Source organism: Plasmodium yoelii (assembly GCF_900002385.2).
Source record: "Plasmodium yoelii strain 17X genome assembly, chromosome: 6".
In the NCBI taxonomy this organism is placed as follows: domain Eukaryota; phylum Apicomplexa; class Aconoidasida; order Haemosporida; family Plasmodiidae; genus Plasmodium; species Plasmodium yoelii.
The window spans coordinates 883,152-901,808 of record NC_036178.2 but is presented as its reverse complement, the minus strand read 5'-3'; the positions used below and the strand labels follow the sequence as shown (position 1 = coordinate 901,808).

The 18,657-nt window shown below is 23.1% G+C and overlaps 6 protein-coding genes across 6 annotated transcripts; 2 read left to right on the top strand and 4 right to left on the bottom strand.

Annotated features, from left to right (window-relative positions):
* Positions 1–163: 163 nt before the first annotated feature.
* PY17X_0620600 (uncharacterized protein) lies at positions 164–2,280 on the bottom strand (the record flags this gene model as incomplete). Its single annotated transcript, XM_724104.1, has 2 exons — positions 164–537; positions 687–2,280. 2 exons carry the CDS (start codon positions 2,278–2,280, stop codon positions 164–166), a joined length of 1,968 nt encoding a protein of 655 aa, XP_729197.1.
* Positions 2,281–3,766: 1,486 nt separating this feature from the next.
* Positions 3,767–4,150, top strand: PY17X_0620500 (conserved Plasmodium protein, unknown function; the record flags this gene model as incomplete). The annotated part of the gene is made up of 2 exons (XM_022955414.1): positions 3,767–3,852; positions 3,934–4,150. The coding sequence occupies 2 exons, from the start codon at positions 3,767–3,769 to the stop codon at positions 4,148–4,150; spliced, it is 303 nt and encodes a 100-aa protein (XP_022813193.1).
* A 487-nt stretch (positions 4,151–4,637) lies between these two features.
* PY17X_0620400 (conserved protein, unknown function) lies at positions 4,638–5,205 on the bottom strand (the record flags this gene model as incomplete). The annotated part of the gene is made up of 2 exons (XM_724103.1): positions 4,638–4,769; positions 4,975–5,205. The coding sequence occupies 2 exons, from the start codon at positions 5,203–5,205 to the stop codon at positions 4,638–4,640; spliced, it is 363 nt and encodes a 120-aa protein (XP_729196.1).
* A 766-nt stretch (positions 5,206–5,971) lies between these two features.
* Positions 5,972–6,856, top strand: PY17X_0620300 (pre-rRNA-processing protein ESF2, putative; the record flags this gene model as incomplete). The annotated part of the gene is made up of 1 exon (XM_726166.1): positions 5,972–6,856. One exon carries the CDS (start codon positions 5,972–5,974, stop codon positions 6,854–6,856), a length of 885 nt encoding a protein of 294 aa, XP_731259.1.
* A 350-nt stretch (positions 6,857–7,206) lies between these two features.
* PY17X_0620200 (3'-5' exoribonuclease Csl4) lies at positions 7,207–7,953 on the bottom strand (the record flags this gene model as incomplete). The annotated part of the gene is made up of 2 exons (XM_726165.2): positions 7,207–7,322; positions 7,485–7,953. The coding sequence occupies 2 exons, from the start codon at positions 7,951–7,953 to the stop codon at positions 7,207–7,209; spliced, it is 585 nt and encodes a 194-aa protein (XP_731258.2).
* A 949-nt stretch (positions 7,954–8,902) lies between these two features.
* On the bottom strand, positions 8,903–17,812 carry PY17X_0620100 (conserved Plasmodium protein, unknown function; the record flags this gene model as incomplete). Its single annotated transcript, XM_726164.2, has 1 exon — positions 8,903–17,812. One exon carries the CDS (start codon positions 17,810–17,812, stop codon positions 8,903–8,905), a length of 8,910 nt encoding a protein of 2,969 aa, XP_731257.2.
* Positions 17,813–18,657: the final 845 nt, after the last annotated feature.

Genomic DNA, 18,657 nt, shown 5'->3' with positions numbered 1-18,657 from the left:
ATGACCAAACGAAAAACAAGCGAAACGGATATCGAGATGGTAGAAATTGTCGAAATTTTCGGGATGGTCGAGTGGTAGAAACAAAAGCATAATAACACAGTGAAGTATGGTATGTGGATGCATATACATACAATTTTATATAATGGATATAGAGATTGATTATCTAATTTTTGAGAGACAATATCATTGTATCACTGTTTTTCAAACCAGCTTCTAACTCATAAACCTTAGGAACTTTATTTTTTAACAAACATTCATTTAGTGCAGCCATTTTATTATTTCCAAGTGTCAATATTGCATCTATTTTATTGTTTTTAACAAAATATGCAACAAAATTATATTTACTTACGTCTCCTTCGTATATTATTTTTTCATAATCTTTGACAAAACCAGAATAACGAAAATTCTTACCAAAAATATTTGTATTAAAAAATGGAATAAAATTATAGCTTTCCTTATTATTACTTATCATATTATTTGCTGCTATTCTTCCTTGCTGTATCGCTACATTCCAGTGGCATATGTTCACTGGCTCCCCTGCCGAAACGGAACGAAATTAGCAAACATGAAAAAACATGAACAAAAATGAGTGAACGAAATTAGCAAGCATGAGTGAACGAAATGAACAAAAATGAGTAACGAAATTAGCAAGCATGAGTGAACGTGGGCAGGCCCATTAGTGCTACCAGTCACGAAGTATGGAAAAACACAAACATCACCAGCGGCGTATATATCCTGAGAATCTTTCACTTTGAAATGTTTGTCAACTAATATAAACCCTTGTTCATTTTTAAATTTATTATTAAGAAATTCTGAATTTGGTTTACATCCTAATGCCTCAATAACATAATCACATTTTATTATTTCTCCTGTATTTAACTTAACCCCATGTATTGTTTTATTTTTTTTTTTCAAACCAAAATAGCTATTATCAATTATATATTCTACTGGATATGTGTTTGGGTAAAAATCTACATTTTTTTCTTTTAAAATGTTAAATACAATATTTCCAATTTTGTCTCCAAATGCTCCAATAAATGGAACCGAATTTTTAGATACCATCGAAATATTTACATTTTTTTTTTTTAATGAAGATGTTAATTCACATGCAATAAAAGATGATCCAATAATTACACATTTAGTTCCTTCTTTAGCAACAGATCCTATTTTTATATTATCATCTAATCGATTAAGTGTAAATAAATTATTAACTTGAATATTATTTTGTATAGGAGATGGTGCTGGACGTAAACCGGTTGTTATAAGAATCTGATCATATTCTATTTCTTTTCCATTTTGTAAATATATTTTTTTATTTTCATCATCTAATTTCTCAACAGTAGTATTTAACATATATGTAATATTTTCTCTATCATAATATTTATCATCTTTTAATTTTATTTCATTATATAATTCTAAACTGGTATCTAAATTGGAAATATTTTTTGATAATGTTGGTTTATCATATGGTTTATATGAATCTTGACTACAAATAATAATTTCACCATCAAATCCAATTTTTAAAAATGATTCTATAGCTCCTAATGTTGCTGCACCTCCACCTATTATTACGATTTTTTTTTTCTTTCCTTTTTCACATGATTTTGTACCATTACATGGACATATTTTTTTTTTTTCAAATAACTCAATTTCTTTTGGTATATATGCATAAATTTTATCATCTTCAACAATAACATTATATTTTGGAATATCATCAAAAGATGGACCATTAATACATTCTCCTGTTTTTATATCAAATTTTGCATCATGCCATGGGCATGTAACATATTCTTTTGTTAATAAACCTAATCTTAACGGTGCTGAATAATGGGGACATTTTGGTCCGACACAATAATAATTATTATCTATATTTATTACTAATACGGTATCTTTATCATTATTTACTTTTACTTCTTTCATTTCTCCATTTTTTATATCCTCTTTATTTAATAAATAGGTTTTTTCTAAATTTGAGCAACTAGCTACATTATTTTTCATACTATTATATTTTTTATAAAAAAAACCAGGCGTACATACTAAAGAGAGTAAAGCTATTATAGTATAATTATTTGGGGTTTCTCTTAATATTTTTTTATTTCTATCAAAAATGGAATGTGTTTTTTCAAATTTTCGATATCCACTCTTATCAAGTAATATAGAAATATATTTTTTTTGTTCAATTAAATTTATATTTGATCTACCATTTCTAAACACAACATCAAATTTCCCTACCTCCCCAAATGTTTTTAATTTTTCAATTCCATTAATAATTTTTTTCATTTTTTCCTTTAACTTTGTATATTTCAAATAATATTATAAATATACTTTTCCTTACCTTTGATGTGTAAAAAAATACTTTTTTATTTTTACTATTTTTTTTTAAATAAATATTCACGTGATTAAAAGAAAAAAAAAAAAAAAAAAAAAAAAAAAAATGTAATGCATATATATAACATAAACTACAACATTTAATTAAATAAATGCAAGTTTGTGATTAACATTAAACATTTTTTTATTTTTCTGCAAATATATCCAACTAAAATTGGGGTATAATAAAAATATGTTTTACTCTTTTGCAATAATATGTATTTAGTTTTGAGTGATTTTAAAACATGTATTTTTTTTCACCGTTGATTCATTTTTATCAACATCAATTCAATTTCGCCTATAAATAAATAAATATATATATATGTATATATTTTACATTATTATACTATTTTTTCCTTTTCATTTTTTTTAATTCACTCTAAAAATACAAATTTGTAAATTTTATGAATTAACAATTTTTCTTTCCCCTATAGTTTTGTGCAATCTCCTAAACAATATAGTTTCCACATTGTGCACAAATATGCAAATTATTAATTTACGGTTAAGGTTATAAAAATGTAATATATTTTAGGTCTTATCAATATATCTCTTAATTCTTTTAAGTACTATACTAAAAAAAAATCGGGAATTTTTCTCATTGCAGCATGGATACTTATGGTATATAAATTATATGTACAACTAATTTTGCTATTTTATTATCCCGAAAAGCTTAAAAAAAAAAAATAAAAAAAAATAAAAAAAAAATGACTATGCAAGGTAAAAAATGACTATGCAAGGTAAAAAATGACTATGTAAGGTAAAAAAATGACTATGCAAGGTAAAAAAATGTTATCATGTTATGTAAAGGAAAAATAATTGAAGAAATATTCTTATAAACTAGTTGCACAATATAATAAATTTTTTTGTTTGTATATCATTATTAGAATATCTCTATATAAAAAAGAGCGAATTAAAATTTATTACATAAAAGACAAAAAAATATACATATATACCCCAATGCACACAAAACATACTTAGCTATTCTCATTATATAAATGGCTAGCTACCAAAGTAAATTTATTTATTAAAAAAAAATATGATAACAATAAAAAAAAAAATAAAATAGTTACAATTCCAAAAATGTATAAATCGTCAAAAGGCAATAATAATTCCCATGTCAATCATATATTAATATAAAAAAGGATGAAAATAAATACAATTTATCCAACCTTTTTGTAACCATCTTGTCTTTTAAATACATACATTTACATTATTATATTTATTTATAAGTTGTTAGTTTTATGCTTTTCCGTTTATATATACCCGTATCGCTCGTCATTATATATTTAAAAAAACAAGTTAAAAAAAAAGTTGAAAAAAAAAAGTTGAAATAAAAAAGGGCATATGCATATAGACATAAGAAAACCCTAATTTAAACTGCAAACTTTTCATAATAAAAATGTCTAAAGAAAATAAATTCAGAGATGAGTGTTTGGACTATAGGAGATCACAAAATTACAACCCTAAAGTGCATGTTTCAGGCTGGTTAGTAAATTAATAACATGCTCACTATATATATATATAACTACAATTTTTGCACACACTTTTTCGTATACTATATCTTAGGTATGATATCCAAAATGATGAAGATTATTTAGAAAAATACAATAAAACAAAAGAGTTTTATATAAAAGAATACCCATCAAACCCCCTTGAAGAAAAATACCAAAATATGAGCAAGTGTAGAAAAAACATTTCTGATAAAGAAATAATTTTTTATCAAGATCATGATACAACATATTGGGAAACAGAAAATAAAAGTTCTTATAAAAAAAATAATTAAAAGGAATATAAAAATTCAAATTTTTTTCAAAGTTTTATACATTAGGAACAAAAAAAAAAAAAAAAAATATCATAAATATAATTAGTTAAACAAAGAAAGTGCATCCCAAGAATGCTACAAAATTTTGTGAAAATATTATTTAGTGACATTTATCATTTTATTTCATTACATTTTTTTTATCGCTATATGTCCTCTCACCAAATAATAAAAACCATCAATTGTTGTATGAGATGTTTCCTCACTAAAATTAATACATTGTTTTGTTTATTCCACGTTGTTTTGTTTTTTTAATTGGCATATATCTTCAATATGTTTATTATTCAATATGTTTATTATTCAATATGTTTATTATTCAATATGTGTATTATTCAATATGTGTATTATTCAACATGTTTATTATTCAAAATAATTTTCGTATTCTTCTATACATATTTATTTGTTTATATATATGTATACATGTGTGCGAATTAAATGTGCAAGCAATTTGTTACCTTAATAAAAATTTTGCCTCTTCTAAAGGTAATTCAGTGACACTTGGATTTAATTTTATAAGATCATTGATAAGACGTTTTCTCTTTTCTCTTGACTTGTCCCGTTGTTCAGTAAGAATTTTCTCCACCTATATTTGTGTAAAAAAAATATCAATTAATATTTATGAAAGTGTGAAAAGAAAAAATTAGAAATTGACATGTATAATGTAAAATGTTTTTATTTTTGTTTTTATTTTTATGACTTGGTCATAATATTTTTCATAAATTGTACAAAAATTTATTGCATGTTCATATTATATATATATTTTTTTATTTTTTTTATTTTTTTCGTACATTGTCCAAGTGGTCATTTATTTGTGTTTTATTTAACGTTAAAAATAAATTATTGTGAATACTCATTTTTGAAACATTCTTGGTAATTTCATTTCGTCGATAACCGCCCTTAGTTGATCGGATGCCATTTAAGTTATTATCTATTAATAATAATTTTTTATTTTGACAAAAAATTTGTTCAGCTAGTAAATTTAGTTCTACTAGTCTATTATAATATTGGCTGTTTTCCATGTTCTATTTTATGTATAGATTTTTCCAGCGAATAAGCATATATAATATAATATACGAAATTTTATTTTTTCATTTGGGTTTTAAAAGTATATTCTGAACGTTTAAATGTTCATGCATAAATTACAAAAAAAGAGGCAGGTCTTTTGTTCAATGGAATATTATACTAAATAAAATTGAGAAAAAATGTTTTCACTAAAAAAGGAAAATAAATTTAGAGCATCATGTGGCTATATATATGAATGTAAAACATATAAATATAGCATATGCTAATATATACGTATGTATATATATATGTATATATATATTTTTTATTTTTTTTATTTTTTTTTAATATTATATTGATAAATTTAAAAAAAAAAGTGCCAAATTATTTTCATATATACTGATGCTAATTGGTCGTACAAAATCATAGGAATAAAATGCAGTCGCAATGATAAATATATACATACCGAAATTGTTTTAAAAAAAATAAATAAATAAACTGATGACTAAATTAAAAAAAAATAATAATTAAATGGTTATAATATCATATTGATAAAAATCGTTTTTATAAATACGAGTTTGGAAAATGAAATTGTAAGCAATAAATAAAAAACAAAAAATTAAGGCAACATAATTTTCGCTATTATTTAATTATATATGTAACATACTTTATTTTTGTATTTGTAATTATAGTATGGATAACTTAATATGTATAACATAATAAATTAAAGAAATAAAAAAAAAAAAAAAAATAAAAAAATAAATAAAAATAAAAAAAACAAGAATGGATGACAACGACGTGGATAGTAACCAAAAACAAATTAACAAAGAAAATGATAGTAATGGGAAAGTAGAAAATGATAACGAAATTGTAGAAAATGATAGAATGAACGAACAAATAGACGAACGATTTCTATTTAATGATAGTTTGTGGAAACATGCCAAAAAAGAAGAATCAAAAAAAGGTATTATTTATTTATCACATATACCTATAGGATTATATCCCTCAAAAATAAGAGAATTTTTTAGTAAATATGGAGAAATTGATAAAATTCATTTAAATAAAATAAAAAATGATGAAAATAATATATTATCAAAAGAAACAAATCATAAAAAAGTAAAATATAAAGATGGATATGTAGAATTTGTTAATAAAAAGGATGCTATAAATGTAGAAAAATTATTAAATAATCAAATAATTAGTGGAAAAAAACGAAAAAATATTTTAAGAGATAGTTTTTGGCATCTCAAATATCTAAAAAACTTTACATGGAATGATTTAGTTTCTTCTGTTTTGTATCGAAATATTTCAAGACAAGAAAAATTCAAGCATGCCTTAAAAGACATGTACAAAAATTATGAAGAGTATCTAGAAAAAAACATGGACAAAAAAATAAATGATAAAATAAATGATAAAATAAATGGTAAAATAAGTGGTAAAATAGAAGCAACCACAAAAAATAAACATATTTCAAAAAAAAAAAAAAAACTAACCACAAATAAATCACCCAAACTAAATTTTATCACTTTAAAAAAAAACGATATAAAAAAAAATGATATAAAAAAACAGCCACAAATAAATACTAATTCTAATAATAACGGGGAAATAAAAAACAAAAAAGAAAAAGACAATATAGTTTCCTCCAACCTTTTGGGAATGTTTATGTAAGTTAAAATTATTTTCAAAAATAATTTTTTGTTAAACTATAAAGTTGGAAATTTTTCTGTATTATTTTAAAAATGTTATAATGCTTTTTTATACCTTATTTTTTTATACCTTGTTTTTTTATACCTTGTTTTTTTATACCTTGTTTTTTTTATACCTTTTGTTTTTTTTGTTTTTTTCCTCGCACATGGTCGTATAACACTTCACTGTTATGCTACGATTAAGTAGCCAAGACCGTGCGGGAAAATAAAAATAATAAAAAATAATAAAAAAAAAAATAATAGTAATAATAATAAAAAAAATCGTAAGCATTGAAAAAATGCGTTAAGACATGTAAGCATTGAAAAAATGCGTTAAGACGTGTAAGCATTACATGGGAAAGAAAACTCGTTGGAGACCTTTCTTTGTTCGAAACTCATGTCACTTAAATTGACCATCAAATTCCATGCCGCTGGTTGTAATATATCGCCTGCATTGGTCAGAAAAAAAAAATTATAGTCATGTAAAATTATCAATGACGAATATTAAATAAGATTTTATATGTCCAAACAAAGTATTGTATATATATACATATAATTTATAGTAAAAAAAAAAAAAAAAAAAAATAGTTTGTTCATTTTTTATTATATACCCTTTTCGCTTAATGCTATAATAACGCCTAAATCCGATCCAACAGTAGAAAGTTTGTATGATGAATGTTGACCTATTGATAAAACCTTTGCTTTAATTATGTCTCCTTGTTTAAAACAATCAAAATTATCTCCTAGATCTCCTTCATATATATGTATATCACTTTTATTTATATATCCTTTAAGACTATTTTTTAATGGTTTATTATTTGTTAATAGAATGTTACAATATATCATATTAAATGTTACTCTATATACTTTGCATATAACAAGATCTCCTACTTGGGGTAAAGGTGTATAATCTTTTATAACGTCAATGTTAATAATTTCTTTATTCTCATTATTAATACTAATATTCTTTTTACCTAATATGGTTGATCTTATTTCATTATTCAATATATATGTATTATTTCCACTTATATAATTATTTAGGTTTCCAACTACTTCTCCAGGTAACACAATATTATCCATCATTAAAAAAAATTTTGAGTTTTTTTTTTCTTAACACATTAAAAATAGAGATTCCCAAAAATGGGGTAAATAAAATAATTAAGACGCAAAAAATGTTTAAATTATACTCAATGAATGATGAGAAACATATAGCGAAATTACTAGCTACATTCTTAATATATATATTATATTTTTATCTTTTTTCCTCATATTTTTGTATGCTCATAAAATTTGCAATAAATAGCTATAACTTTTTAAATTTTATTAACATTGGCTAGTTTTTTTTTTTTTGGTCATATTTTTTCTCCCTTTTCATCATCCTATGATTTTTTCTACAAATTTCAAAAATTTTACCTGCCTAAGCAATACGAAATGGATATATGTTGTCATTTATTTTTGCCCTTTATCATATCACATGTCATCAATGTTTGTTTTTTTTTATTATAATTACATAAAATGTTTATTTTTTTTTCATATTTTATGAACGTTCATACGATTTAAAATATTTTATCGATTAGCTTTAATTATGTAGCGAAAAAAAAAAATTTCAACTTATTTTTTTTTATAAATCGATTTTACGTATTGTAACGGCTCTTTCATTATTAAAAGGCAATTGATGAAAGGGTAAAAAAAAAAAATAAATAGAATAATACTTATAAAAAAGTAAGCGAATATTTAGGTGAAATCATATTGTAACTATATTTTATTTTTACATAAACATTTATAAATAAGGAGACTTAATTTAAGCGACCAAATTTAAGTTGGTATGAATGAAGAAAATAACTGCAATGAATAAACACGATGAGCATACAAATCGTGATCACATGAAGTTGCGCAAAAATAGCGAATTATAGCATGGGGCGCCAAAACGGATTAAAAATAAAATAAAATAAATATGTGAAAAATGGTATTTTTCCATGCACATGCAATTAAGTGGTTATCAAATGGGTGGTAAAAATGGGGGTCATAACTACACGATAGTAACGAGAATTGGCTCATGGTGAAATAGTAGTGTGTGAAAATTATGAAAATAAATGGCTATGTAAAAAAAAACTTTTCCAGGAAACAAGGAATAAGCATTTAATGAATGTAAAAGGGAAACATTTGATCTGCGTTTTTGTCTATGCTTGTGGTGTTTTGTTTGATTTGAAATTTGTTCCACATTTTCAGTTTCTACACAATTCGTTTTTTTGCATTCTTTGGTATTTTCACATCTAGTAAGATATCCATTTTTATTCAAAGTACCAATTATTTTTATACAATTTAAATTTGATGGAAATATAAAAAGTGTATATTTCCCAAGATCAACAGAGGACATATTCCTTATCCAAATTTTTATTAAAAAAAACTCGTTTACAGCTGTTTCAAAATAATTTTTTCTAATTCCTATTTTATTTATATTTGTAAAATTTAGTGTTTTTGAACAACTTGGAATAATAACACTATTTTTTTTTTTACAATTCTGAAATTCTGGTTCTAATAATACATATGGATAAAATAAATTATTCACCCAATTATTTTCAAACAATTTATGTTTGTTTGTTGATAACTCAGATTTTTCATCTTCTATATAATAACAATTATATCCATTTGAATTTTGTAAATATTTCCCAATATTATGAAACGATAACTTTTTATTTGTTTGGGAATAGTTTTCCCATTTATTTTCTAATTCTTTGTCAGCCTCGATAGAATCTATCGTATTATTAGTATCATGAAATTGTTGTCGTTTTTTCATAGAATTTAGTGATCTATAATTTTGACAGACAGAATACAAATCTACATTATTTGTATCTATTTTAGATAATGTAGTTTCTTTATGTGATTGAATAGTTTCATTTTGATAAGTATCAGATTTAAAATTTAAAAAGAAATCTTCTATTTTTTTTTTATTTATATAAATATTATTTAAATATGAACTGTAACTACTTAGTATTCCCATTTTTTTATGTCTTGAATAAGTTAGAGAAACATAATAATCTATGTATAGTAGAAAATATTTTATTATATCTTCTTTTTTTTTAAATATAATATTTTTTTTTCTTTTTAATCTTTTAATCCATATAATCCATTTATTTGGATGATTATCTTTATCAACAACACATGTTGGTCTTCTTTTTAATTTTTTACTTTTACAATAATTAACATATCCACTATCATTTTTTATATATATTTCTAAAAATATATATTTATTATCAGTACATATATTTAAGTCACTTTTTTTTGTGTGAATTATTTTATTAAGTTGATTATAATTTTCTAGTAATTTATTATTTTCCTGATTTTTGTTCCTATATTTTTTTTTTTTTTTTTTTTTTTCAAAATGGCTAGCTGACGATTCACTATTTATATCAGAAAAAGTTAAATTTTCATTCGAAGTATATTGATACTGTTTCGTTGTAGTAGAATCACTTAGGCAATCACTATTATTATCGTGAGTGCATCTCATAGAGTCCAAATTTTTATTTTCATCTTCATTTTTATTTGCATCTTCATTTAATACATTTTTGAGATCATGTTTGGCATTTGTTATAAAAGCTTGATTATTTAGATGCACGTGTGTTTTCGTATTTTTAATAATTTTATTTTTGGCATTTTGATAAATCGTATCATCTGGTTCCTCATTATTATTTTGCATTATAGATATATCATAACAACTTTGTGAATCTGAGCTTGAATTTGTTATTGATTCATTGTTTTTTTTTATGGTTCCTAACTTATTTATTGCATATTCTCTATAATAATCTGAGTTTAGAATTTTAGTCAATATTTTATCCCAATTAAAACTAACATATGGAAAATATAAAATACTTTCGATATATATATTTCTTTTAACATTTAATTTTAGTTTCAATTTTTTAATAGAATAATATGAACAATTTTTAAAACTTGAATAAATTATATGAACATCACATTCATTTATTAATATTGAACCTATACATTTAATAGGTATATATAAAGTATGGTTTTTTTTAACTTTTAATTTTTTTCCTTTATTATGACAAAAAAATATATTTTCATTAAAACTTGGTTGGTAATTATCTTTATATTTTTGATTATTATATGATTCTATTTGTTCTTTTTTTATATAAAAAGATTTATCAAAATAGAATTTTATAAAATGATTCCCAATTAATTTATTTTTATATTTTACCTTAACATTTATATAATTTACATCTATATTACTTGTATTTTCACAAACTAAACATAAAAATTTTATTTCACCTTCTAATATTTCTTCATATCTTGGGTCACTAGAAAAATATATATTATCATTATCATTTTCAAAACTTATTGATTTTTTTTTTCTTTCAATTCTATATTGGTTAAATGATATAGGGAAGTTTGAAATGTTCATACTTGATTCTTCTTCACTGTTTTGATAGCTATTTTTTTTATTAGTATAAAAACTATTATTTTCTAAATCTTGTCTATTTTTTCCGTTTATTTCAATATCCTTAGAATTCCATAAGGGTAATTTTCGGGTTCTATCTTCTTCTATAGGATTTAAAAAATAACGTTGATAAGACCTTTCACTTTCATCTGTAATATAAGACGATGAAATAGATAAACATTCTATATTGTTAGAATAGCTACATGGACTATTTTCATTACTATATACAAATTGATTTTTGTATATTTCTCTATTTTGATTTATAGTAGTATGTTCTGCATCTACTACACTAACTTTATATTTTCTTTCAGAAAATTCTTTATTTTCGTTATCTATTATTGTTTTTACTGGAGATGTATCTACATCTGTATTCTTATTTATACTATTTAACATTTCATCTTGTTTATTTTTCTTTTTTTCAATTAATGGTACTCTATAATAATTGTTTATGTATTCTTTATCATTTATTAATGATTCTATGTTTATATATTTTCCAAAATTAACAAATTTTATTTCAGATTCAAGATGGACATATTTATTAATAACAAAAACTTGGAATACACTTGACATATTTAAAACGTTTCCAATTAGTAGTTTTTTTTTTCCTCCATTTTTGCTACTTCCCCCATTTTGTATATGTTTGCTATTTTCCCCATTTTGATTGCACCCCTTTTCCATCCTAAATTGCATTGAAAATGAATCGCCCGTTTTGGAAAATTCTGATAAAGTGTTTGTGTCTGAATTGGTCATAATATATTTATAAAGAAGATTAGTATCATATAAAAAATATTGTTCAAAATGTAAATAATTTATATAATAAGAAATTCCAAGGATATATAACATTCCAGGTTCTTTAGCTTTAAATGATAAGCTAACATTTGTATTTTTTTTTTTTTTTTTTGATAATAATATAACGCTAGTTGGATAATTTTCTATAGATACTCCTGACGATATTAAAATTAAATTATTTAAAACTATATCAACATCTAATGGGTTCTTTAGAGTTACTATTATATTCTTTAATTCATTAGTAGAACAAATATTTTGGATTTTTATATTTTTTTCTTTTTCGTTAAACGGGTTATATTTAAATATATCTTTATCTTTTTTATTTTCATTTTTTATATTTACTGGTTTAATTTTTTTATATATTTTTTCATTATTATTCCCTGTTTTGGGATATTGGATATTTTTTAATATTGGAAGAGGTGCACATCTACCTTCTGTGAACCCACTTAGAAAATGCAATTTATTTTTGGAAATATGCTCACTATTTCTATACACATTTCCATCCGCATCTCCACCCACGTTTCCAGCCACGTTTCCAGCCACATTTCCTTGTGTTCCTTTCTTCGAAATAGATTTTCTTACATCTGGTTCTTTTGAAATAGATGCAATTTTTATAGATGCATTTGATATTGAAGAATCTGTTTGAAATAAGTTATCATCTATATCGTTAGAATCCGAAAGAAGATAAAACCCAGATGAATTATATTTATAATTTTCAGGTAAGCTTTCTGAGCTATAATCTAATTTAGAATCATCATTATTATCTATCGATTCTTTTCCATAACTATCCTTATAAAGTTTTTTTAAATATTTTATATTTTTTTTTTTTCTTTTATCATCTAATAGTAAGGTTATAAAGGGTGGGAAAGATATATAATGTTTTTTTTTATTCAATATTTCATATATATTATTTAGTGTCTCTTTTTGCATCTGTTTAGATAAATATTTGTTTAAAAATAGAAGAAATAAAAGATTTGCAAAAACATATTCTTTTTCATATTCCATATTTTTTAAAATTTGTGATAAAAAATAAAGAATACTATAATGAATTGTATTATTATATTTTTTTTTTTTTATCACAAATTTTAATTTATTTATATGTTTATGTAGATGCATTATACTTTTACTACTAATATCTTTCGAACAAAAATTAAATAAATTATCTAAACTATATGTGTATCCACAACCTTTTAAATAATATAATGAAATATATTGTTTATGAATATTTTCACATCTATTACTACACATCTCTTGAGAAATATATTTTTCTCTTTCATCCGATTTTTCTTTTATCACTTTATTATTTTCTCCATCACTTTTACTTATTTCACATATTGACTCTCCTTCTGCTTCATTATTTCTCCTGCATCTATCATATTTAATGTTTCCAAAATCGCTAGAACCACTAGAACCGCTAGAATCACTAGAATCACTGGAAATACGAGTCTGTGGATCTTTATAAAGCCAATGCATTGGAAAATTAACAAATTTGTCGTATTTATTTTTAAATAATAAATTATTAATATACTGATAGAGAATATTTTTTTCTTTATTTTCAAAATTGGGATCATTGGATAACATTTTTTGATAGTTTTGTCCACTTTGAAAAGTAGATGTATCTTCATTTTTGTTTATTTTGAACAAATTAATTTGTTTATATTTTTGGTAAGAAGAATAAGAGGATATGCTTGGTAAATTATAAAACGGAAGGATATTATTGAGAAAAAAAAAAGCAAGATAATATTTTTTATTTTGATAAAAGTATGTACATAACATATATACAGTAAAAGCAAATTTTCGAAAAGCTCCAAGATGTTTATAAATTAGTAATAATTCGATATAGTATCTTATATATATATTGTGAATAAATCTTTCAGCAATATAAGAATATTTATTTATAATATAAAATATATGAATTTTTTCATTTTTTTTAATCATAATTATAAATTTTAATAAACATATTAAATAATCACAAAAGTGTTCTTGTGCTGTCAATGATTTGATTCCACTACTTACAACGGTTGATGTAGATGTATTTATTTGTTCACTTAGATGTGATGATGTTTTTTGTAAAAACAATAATGCTTGATTCAATTTATATTCTATCAAAGCAATTAAATAAAGTAAAATATTATGATGTTTTATTTCTAAATTAAAAAAATAATAAACATGATTTGAATTAGAATCAAGATAATTTTCTTTATCTATTTTATTTTTTTTTCCTTCAACATTTTTATCATTTTCTTTTAACATATTAATAAATGAGATTATATTTTTTTTAACATTATTTTGTCCATCATGATTTGTTTGTTCATGACCATATAAATACAGATTAAAATTGTTTAGATAATTATTATAATAATAGTTATTATTATTTGCTCCTGTGTTAGATGCAATAGAACCCGAATGAGATGGGTTCGTAACAAATGAAGTGATTCCAATAGATGTAGCACTACTTATAGAATTTGCACTAATTAAATTATGATGATGATTATTATTATTACTACTAGTATTATTGTTAGATGTTCCTATTCCAATATTATACAAACGGTCTTTTGCTAAGGTTCCACTATAAGATGTATCAAAAAAAAAATTTGTGTAATTAGTATATTTGTTTGGTAATAATTTTTGATACGTTTCTAAAATTAAATTTTCTATTATATCATGAAAACGAAAAAAATAATTTTCATTGTTATTTATACGACAAAAATTTCCCCAATTCTGTTTAATATATAAATATATAGATAAAGATATAGAAAAATATATATTTCCTTGATATAAATAATCATTTTTTATTTTACAAATTTCGAAACATTTTAAATATTCTTCTATTGAATCTAATGGGCTTCCTAATAATAAAAATATATCTCCTTTTTTTTTTTTAATTTTATATTTATAATTTTCATCCATTTCAAAGATTTTATTTTTTTTTTCATAAATAATATCATTGCTTATTGGATTCAGATTTTCGTTTTCTTCTGAAATGTTATTATCATCATTATCATCATCATCATCTATTTCACACACATCGCTTTCTTCATATTCTGCAAAATTTTCGATTTCTCCACTTTGTATTAGAACCCGTTTTCCAACTAAATATTTGGGTTCTGCCTCGCTAAGTTGTATATCCTCATTTTTTACATCTGTATGCAAATTTTCTAAACTATTATAACTTATTTGATCGTCTTCATAACATACAGAACAATCGGGTTCACTATTTTCACCAATAACACATGCATCAGAATGACAAACATTATTGGAATTGTTATTTTCGTAACTAGAGTTTCTGAATCCATTTTTATTTCGTATTAGATGTAAATTTCCAGATTCATTTGATTCTCTTTTATAAAAACTATCTTTTTTTGAAATAAAATTTTCTTTATATGTATTAGACTTACGTATTCTGTACATCTCATCACTACCTTTAGGAATCATTTTATTTGTTTGATAAGTTGTAGATTCAATTATATCAAAATAATATTTTTTTAAATTACCAAAAATAGTGTTACTATTAGAGATGCTCATTTCTTCATTAACAGAGTAACTAATTTTAAGTGGAGTATGTTTTTTATTTATATTTTTTTTGTTATGAAGAACATATGTTTTTCCATTTATTCGCGTATATTCTACTTGTTCATTTTCTTTATCTGCATCTACTTGTTCATTTTCCTTATCTGCTTCTACTTGTTCATTTTCTTGATTTGCTTCTACGCCATTTTTCAAATTTGCTAATCTCTGTACTTGGCTATATTTATATACCCCAGAATAACTATTAAAATAATTTATTTTTTTCATTTTATTCGTTATACTAAATTTATTTATGCTTTTTTTTTTATCATTAAATATATTTTCATTTTTATCTTTCCTATTTTGTATGACATCATAATTTAAATTTTCAAGGAACACATCCATATAATCCCATATATTTTTTTTAGTTAATAAATCATATAAAAAAAATATAAAAATATAAAAAATGTTCAATATTACTGCTTGTAAAAATTTGTTATATTGTATACTAAAATGTTTTTTTACAGATGGAAGAAAAATTATGATCTTGAAATTATGTATGTTATTAGATATAAAAGAAAATTCTTCTTCTGACTCTATATCTTTTTTAGTTTTTGATTCTGTGATTTGTTTTCCTTTTCTTTTTTGTTCTTCAATATTTGCATCTGAATTAGATTTACACTCATTACTGTTATGATTGGGGATATTCTCTTTGTTTTTTTTTAAACAGTTTTGATTATTTTGATCCTTGGTAAATCCATGTGATTCTTCAATAGTCGGTTTTATTTTAGAAGCATCTGATTCTACTACATCTATGATTCCATCACTGTTTCCTTGTTTGTTCTTTCTATCTATAAAAACGTTCTCTTCCTCACAACTATCTGAACTTGTAGATGAAGATCTACCATTTAGAGACATATACTCTTTTCCGATATTTTTATTAAAGATTTTTAGAAAAGTAGATGAGTATTTTTTCTTTATTTTTGGAAAGGATGTTTTTACATCTATTTGAGAAGTAAAAATTGAATTTTCCGGTTTTGGTTTTTTTTCAAAATGTTCAAAATCGGGAATTGTTTTGGATTCGTTTTTTACATCGTGTTTTGCATCGTGTTTTGCATCGTGTTTTGCATCGTGTTTTGCATCGTGTTTTGCATCGTGTTTTGCATCGTGTTTTGCATCCTTTTTTACATCCTTTTTTACATCCTTTTTTACATCCTTTTTTACATCGTGTTTTACGTCGTTGTTTGAATCGCCATCTAAATTTCCTTTCTCATAGTAAGGAGAATCTCGAGCGACCTGCACATTTTTATTAATTTGGAAGTTAAAGACGTTTTTTGTATTCATAGTTTTGGCATTTTTTCCATTTTTTCCGCTTTCCCCGCCCTTGTCAGACGAACCAGTTTTAGGAATGGGGTGGTTTCCATTTTGTGAAGAAAAGATAAATGAGCCATTTTCAAAAGGGCGCATAACATCAGTATTATTGGCATATAATAAATTTTCATTAATTTCAATAATTTTGTCCATAATAAATTCATCATATTTATCTGAAGATGGAATAACAAGAACCCGTTGTATAAAAACACAACTATTGTTAAAATATATCGTATTATATGAATTAATTAATTTTAGAATCTGTTTTCGTATTTTTAAAAAGTTATTTATTTGATTTATATTTTGATCGTTATTTTGTTTATTAACATTATCTTTTTTTTGAATTGGTTCTGAAATAAAATCATGGTTTTCTTCTTTATTCTTATCTGGTTCAAGATCATTATCGTTTAATTCATGCACACCAATAGATATAAATATATTTGCAAAAAAATTTATTTTATTTATTTCTAAATTTTTTTCAATAAAATCAATATAATTTATTGATATGTTTCCATTTCTTTTTACATAATTCGGGTTTTTAAATATCTTAAAAAAATTATGATCCTCTTTTTTCTGATTATTTTTATATCCATTTGTATGATAAGAAGGAATTTCATGTCTCAAAAATAAATCGTTATTACTGTTATTGATATATGATATATAATTATACAGATGATGGAATAAATCATCATAATTTATTTTTTCATATAAGCTTCGAATTTTATTTGAAATTTCTAAAAAAATTTTTTCATCTGTATTCTCTGTCTTCCACAAATAAACCTTAGCTTTCCCAAAATCACACAAATTTATATTATTCATGTTGGTAACAAAAAAAGAAAGAAAAAAAACGAAAGTAAAAAAAAGAAATAAAACGAAAGTAAAAAAACGAAAGAACACTTCGAAGGTCGCTAATATCGCTTATATGTTTGTTACTATATATAGCTATTCCCATTTTGTGTCAATAAGCACATGATACTACATGCATATGCATACATACTGCATACATACATACTACATGTATACTACATACATACTGCATACATACTACATACATACTACATACATACTACATACATACTACATACATGCCCAGTGATTGTGCATTTCTTTTTATGCTTGCGGATTGTGAGTTACATATAAAAATAGTCGGAAAGTTTAAAAAAAAAAATTAAAAAAAGAAAAAAGAAAGAAGAAAAGAAAAGAAGAAAGAAGAAAAAGAAGAAAAAGAAGAAAAAGAAGAAAATTAAAAAAAAAATTAAGCAAATTTAAGCAAATTAAATAAATATCGTCTAGGTACTGAAATTAAAGTGAACAATAAGTAACAGCATGTAAACAAAAAAAAATAACTTGATAAAATTGAAGAGAGCTAAAGAATATTTCAAGTTTGATCCGATTTAATTCGAAATATATTTTAAAATAGTGAGCCAAAGAAAATGACAAAAAAAAAAAAAAAAAAAAAAAAAAATTTATAGCAACTATTTAATCGTATTTTTCCGCATTTTTATAAAAAAAATAAATAAATGAAATATATAAGCATAGAGTTTTATATAAATTGGAAAATATTTTAAAAGATAAAAAAAAATAAAAAATAAAGGGGAGTTCCGTGTGTAACCGGTATTTGAGATATATTGATGGGAATGGAATTAATAAATAAACAGCTCACC